Here is a 6,747-nt window from a genome sequence, read left to right as displayed (position 1 = left end):
ATGGCCGCTGAGCCTGCGCGTCCGGAGCCTGTGCTCCGCAACGGGAGAGGCCACGACAGTGAGAGGCCCGCGTACCGCAAAAAAACAAAAAACAAAAAAACAAAAAAAAAAAACCACCAGCTTAGATTGATTTCTTACTGGTCCTCTCTGCTAATTATAATAAACCCTGGAAATAACAAGCAACCCAAGAAGAACTCTGAAAAGTCCAAGGAGAAAGGTGACTCAGGACCTATAGAAGGGAGAAATCATGGACAGACAGGGTAGCCTATGTCCTTACACCCAATAGAAGAAGGCAACCCTGGACCCAGTGTTTCCCAGTCCAATCCAGTGACAGAAGGGGGCCCAGGTAGAGGCATCCCTCTCCCTTTTAAACCATGTCCCTTTTAAACCATGTCTCCCTGACAATATCAGGTGAATACAGCACCATGACCCTGCTAACACTAAGTGCCCGAGCAGGCACTCTTTTTCCACTGAGACTGAGATGCCCCTCCCCAAAGAGAGACAAGAGTGGCTGGGGAGGGGATGGCACCTGCAGGTGCGGGGGGCATACTCCAGAGGCCTCCAGCCCTGAAAGTCTTTTGTCCCCGTGGAGATTCTCCTACCCCACCCAGAGATGTGGGGCAGCCTGGCCCGAGGAAACACCTTCTACCCCTTTTGGGACACGAGAAGAAACCAGTAAGAACTCCGGGGCACCAGATAAACCAATCATACCAAAATAATACCTGGAAGGGTCTGAAAATTAAACTGTCATTGGATCCACCTCCCACTCAGGTAGACTGGATCCTGAACGCTAAACCTAAGCAGGGTGACTGCCTGCTAAAATAGAAGATATGTATAGGACCAAGATTCTCCTAGCAAAATAGTCAAAATGTCCAGGAAGCAATTAAAAATCACTTATCATGGTCATACCAAAATCAGAAAATCATAATTTGACTAAGACAATCAACTGACACCAAAAGCAGGATGAATCATGCTGGAATTATTTGATGATGATTTTAAAGCAGCCATCATAAGAATGCTTTAACAAGCAATTACAAATTCTCTTGAAACAAAGGATAAAATAGAACACCTCATCAAAGACATAGAAGTTATAAGACAGAACCAAATGGAAATCACAGAACTGAAAAATACAACAGCAAATAAAATGCATCAACTCATACCAAATATTTCATTTGACCTGCAGTTAAATAAAACAAAAACCATACACTGGGTCCTGAAAAAAACCATTTAAATGTCTGGTAACAGAAAGTGACATATTTAGTCCAAGGCATGTTGTTAAAAAATGGTTGTTAAATCTAGTCCTATTTCCCCTGAGTTGATTCTCTTATGAAAGTGGTTAAAGGGAAACAATTAGCTCCTCTTTGCAATGATACCTGGTCCAAAATCTAAAAGGCCAATCAGTCAAAGAGAAAAATTGGTTAAAATGATTCATTCAAGTTTGGTAGTGTTCTGCTACATTTTACCACTTTCAGATTTAGCTCCTTCCAGAAGCAATCTCTGACTACAATGGGCACATTTTGATAATGTACTGATTACCACCTCGTCAGCACAGGCCAATAAGTTGTGTTCAAGGAAAGAGTACTTGCTTATATGTTCACTTCTCTATTTTTTAAAAATGACAAAACTTCTCACCCAGTGTATCCCAGGATGCTGCTGTGCTAGCATGGGTTACTAATGTCCTGATGGTATACTTTTGATGCCCTGATACTCCTGTGATCCTAGTGAGACCTGGGAAACCTGGACTCCGGAGGCCAATGATTTCAGCTACATGCAGCTTTATCTCATTAACCCAACCAGTCACTTATGCACACACTCACTTGCTAGAAGCACAGATTTGGAGTTGTTACTAGTCTGATAAAAATATTTACTGAATGAATGAATCTTTTTTCTACAGGAAATGTCATCAAAGCAAACAATGCTCTTATTAGTTTGGAAGACCTTCCCAAGCAATATGCTTTTCCTAAGATGCTTGAGATGCAAATGCTTTCAATTTATTCAACAATTGCATGACTCAAATTGTATGACAGATATTTTGCACACTGGTTAGTATCTAAGGGATTTAACTTACTATAAATTCTGTGAGTGAGATTGTTACCACAAGCTAATGTTTGGACATCAACAAGTTTAGCTTAAATCTCCATATATATGTAACCTGAGTTATATTTTCTACTATTACCACTAAGACTTTCTCTAAGATAACATATTATGTATTTTTTGTAAATCAGTTGTAATATTAATAAATTATTGTGAACACTGCTGGATCACATTCACCCATATAAATTATTCAGAAGTTAAAGTTTGCTTCTTCTTCATGGTATATTAGTATCTAGTGAGAAATTAGTTTGTGCAATAGTAACTCAAGATATATTAGCTACAGCCAAGCATCAATTCAGAGAAAGAACTCTGCTACCCATCCTTCATTCATTAAAATGAAATATAATTTATAGAGAAAAATAAAATATAAATTGTAATTTTGCTTTACATCTACTAACTGTAGAAAACAAACACAATTACACTAGACTCATGAAACTGTACGCTGATAAGAACTATATAATATTAAGAAAATAGTATTAAGTCCATTCTATAAAGAATGTTTATAAGTTTTGATTATCTCTCCAATGATTCTGACTACAACACGCAGAGCTCTGAGGAATGTAGGTTATGAATGTGTCCTTCTAAAAGTAAATGTTTTCTGTCAACCACAAACATATTTGTTTAGTAAGACGATTCCATTAAAAGTCAAGTTACATAATGTTAGTACATAATCTGAAAACAAAACAAAACAAAATATGAAATGATGCATTGATCATAAAATAATTCTTTAAAAATAACCCAGAACAGGGCTTCCCTGGTGGCGCAGTGGTTGAGAGTCCGCCTGCCGATGCAGGGGAACCGGGTTCGTGCCCCGGTCCGGGAAGGTCCCACGTGCCGCGGAGCGGCTGGGCCCGTGAGCCATGGCCGCTGAGCCTGCGCGTCCGGAGCCTGTGCTCCGCAACGGGAGAGGCCACAACAGTGAGAGGCCCGCGTACAGCAAAAAAAAAAAAAATAAAAAATAAAAAACAACCCAGAACATTATTTTACCTGGCCGTACTTTGCTGCCAAGTGGAGTGGGGTCCAATACTGATTATCTGCTACATTGAGATCCCCGCCATGTTCCAGGAGAAGACATACCACTTCCTTGTAGCCGCTTGCACATGCCATATGCAACTGCAACGAAGAGATATTTTGTCATTTAACTTAAAAAAGCAGGGACAGCAATACAGTTTATTCAGTGGTTGAAAGATACCCATTTAATAAAGTATCGGATCTAAAACACAGAGACCTTTTAAAAAGAACACATATGTAATTTGATTTGGTACTAGTGGATGTCATCATTCTTTGAAAAAAGGGTTATGGGTTAATTATTTATTATTTTCCTTCTGACCCTAACAATGTGCACTTTTCCATGGAATTCCTATTTCCCTCTCCAGTGCCCCTTTCTACTATAATCTGAATACTTGTGAATACAAAATATAACATCTCAGTGATTTACCACTTCTTGCCCCAAAGTCACACATGTACTGACTAGCTCTAAAATTCCAGCCCTGCATTTGGTGTTACAGGAGGGGGACTCATATAAATGACCACAGGAAATGTGATCATCGCCATGGTTACATACATGTAAAAGGGACAGGAGCACTAGAAAGGATGAATTAATGCCAACAAGCTCTAAAATGATTACGTAGCTCTCATTTTAACATTCTCCCAGTTGAGTTTCTCAATGCCAACCTGAAGCTTAGAAATGAAGCCTCAGGAACTACCATGATGAGATCAGGGTTTGGAGGAATTTTTCAAATTTTCTGATGGGGGAATTCCTGTTTCTTGGCAACAGGCTTTATTTGTAAGTAAATTATCATCATCCTCAATTTAAACTAGGTTATTAAGTAACTACACGGTGGAATTTGTAATCATAATAATTAAGAAGAGGACTCTATAAGGAAAGGCAAAAGAAGAACTAATTTAAAAGTAGTAAAAACAACAACTTCTAGGCTTTGCAGCATGGAATTTTGTAGCTCGATTCCTTGCCATTTTTATTACAAAGACAAGATTACGGTAAAGTCAAAAGGGCTTATTCAATATAAATTTTGATAAAATTCAGAAAAAAGTTTGCTTTTCCATCTTTGGACTTAATTATGCTCTTCAATCTACAGTGACATTTATATATTTATGTTTTGTATGTACTTTCAACTACATTAGAACAACAAATAGATTCAATCTAAATTAAGGTATAAACATTAAGAGATTGCTCCACTTGGTTACACACAGAATTCGTCTCGTTAACATTCCAGCAAACCATCCCTAGAATGATATGCCCACAGATATTTTAGAGAAATATGATTTTACGTATTTTCCTAAAGAACTCATCTTTCTCCTGCTTCTAAATTTATTTCATATTATTTGAATAATCCGTCAGTGACTGTCAAGTTACCCTGCTATATGCGCTAACATCTGGATTTCAGATGTTCACTTGTAGCACACAAGCCTGCGTGAAGAATGGGTCCACTAGTTGGTTAGCGCCCGATACTAATGATGCAAAGTTCATAGGATCAACCCCTTCGTGAGTAGATTTGTTTTCTATGTGGCAAAACTCCGGTTCCACCATTCAGAACTTAGCCCAACTCTCACCCAAGTCATCTCCTGAGCTGCTCACGAGGTAAAGACTAAAAGGAAAACCGTCTTGGCTAACTTAGCAGCAAAGCAATACAAAGCAGGAGCTACCAGTGACGTCTAGGGCAGCAGGCACATTTAATCCTCGGTTATCTCGGAATAAAAGCAAAACACCTAACTTTTTTTTTATGTATGGTTGATTTACAATGTCGTGTTAGTTTCAGGTATACGGAAGTGATTCAGTTTTATTATATATATATATATATATATTCTTTTTCAGAGCCTTCTCCCTTATAGGTTATTACAAAATACTGAATATAGTTCCCTGTGCTATACAGCAGGTCCTTGTTGTTTGCCTATTTTATAGACAAAATGTTAATATGTTAATATGTTAATCCAAAACTCCTAATTTATCCCTCCCCCTCTTTCTCCTTTTGGTGATCATAAGTTGGTTTTCTATGTCTATGGGTCTATTTCTGGTTTGTATATAAGTTCATCTGTATCATTTATCATACGGCATATGTGTGGAATCGAAAAAAAAGGCACCAACTGTGAGTCACTCCACTTCATCGCAAGAGATAACAGAATATTTAAAAATCATCCTAGTAACATATCAGGAGTTTAGAGCCATTACTTTGATTCTACTGGCAATCAAGTTCTGTATCCTTAAGTCACTAGACCTATGGGTGGGTACCGTTTCTCATCACGGAAGTTCGACTTCAAGTTAAAATTTTTTAACTTAAAAATGTCTATTTTCTGAAATGGAATGTATAGTCCTGCCTTTTCCTGACCACGGCTGGAAGGTATCGGTGCCAAAACGTGTAAGTGTTGATCACACGACGTCTTAGAATACTCCTCTCCTGCTATGAGAACCACAGAGGCAGTGGTTGTTCCCGTAGAGAACGAGCAACAGCTTTTTGGAAGCACAGTCCTCCTGGAAAGTTATCGCAAGCTGGAAATCACCTACCCAGTTACAACACAGAACAGGACGTTAAAGTGGTTTCACAAACATCTTGCATGCAAGTTCTAAATTATTTCTTCTCTTCAGAACAACCTATGGGACAGTCACCGTCCCAGTTTTGCAGCTGGAGAAGCTGTGGATTAGATCACTGAGGTAACTGACCCAGGGAAGCAGGGCCACCGTGGGCTGAAGCCACGTTCCTCTGCATGCCCAGCACTCACATTTTGAAACAGGGAAGGCGAGTGGACATCCAAGTTGGCCGGGCTACACGGATAACGCTGCAGTGTGAATGCTCCTAACAAACCCTGCACTCGCTCCACACTTTGTTTAAACATGCAAATGCTCTTCCTGCAAACCTCCCCTGCCCCACATACCAATTCGGTATGATAATGTTCGTCTCTAGAACACGTGCACGGTTTACACACTCGCTTTGCTTCCCCTGGCACACGAGCGAGGTGGGCATGGCTGTGTGTGTGAAGCATGGCTCATCGCCACCTTGCATACTAATGATGCGAAGTTCATAGGATCGACCCCTTTATGAATAGATTTGTTTCCATGCAGCAAAACTCCAGTTCCACCATTTAGAACGTAGCCCCACTCTCACCCGGTCATCTCCTCAGCTGCTTATGAGGCAAAGACTTAAAGGAAAACCGCCTTGGCTTGCTCAGCAGCAAAGCTATCCAGAGCAGGAGCTACCGGTGACGTCTAGGGCGGCCGGCACCTTTAATCCTAGGTCATCTCAGAACAAAAGCCAAACACCTAACCTGGAGTCATTCTACTTCATCACAACAGAAGATTTTAAAATCATCCTAATAAAAAATCAGTGAGGCCTGACTTCATGCAAGTTGGAAGTTTTCATTATTATATATGTCCAGACACTCTAATCTCTAAATCGAGGCTATGTATGGTGACAGAAAGTGACCACAAAAGCTTTATTTCCTAGATGTGACCAGAAAACTGATGACACTGGCTAAGACTTCTTCCAGAAATAAGGATGAAGCAGTGCTACCGAAATAAAAAAAAGGAAACAAAAATAAAATTGCTTGATACTGGGGCTTCCCTGGTGGCGCAGTGGTTGCGCGTCCGCCTGCCGATGCAGGGGAACCGGGTTCGCGCCCCGGTCTGGGAGGATCCCACGT

The 6,747-nt window shown here is 40.1% G+C and overlaps 1 protein-coding gene across 1 annotated transcript in view; it reads right to left on the bottom strand.

Annotated features, from left to right (window-relative positions):
* MYO16 (myosin XVI) overlaps positions 1-6,747 on the bottom strand; it is a 432,588-nt gene that overhangs the window by 309,135 nt on the left and 116,706 nt on the right. Inside the window, exon 7 of the mRNA XM_024123222.3 lies at positions 3,082-3,207. Coding sequence (XP_023978990.2) covers positions 3,082-3,207 — 126 coding nt within the window. The remainder of the gene's footprint in view (positions 1-3,081; positions 3,208-6,747) is intronic.

Source organism: Physeter macrocephalus, chromosome 13 (genome assembly GCF_002837175.3).
Source record: "Physeter macrocephalus isolate SW-GA chromosome 13, ASM283717v5, whole genome shotgun sequence".
Lineage (NCBI taxonomy): Eukaryota > Metazoa > Chordata > Mammalia > Artiodactyla > Physeteridae > Physeter > Physeter macrocephalus.
Note: the sequence above shows the minus strand (reverse complement) of the source record. Positions and strands in the feature narration are given on the sequence as shown.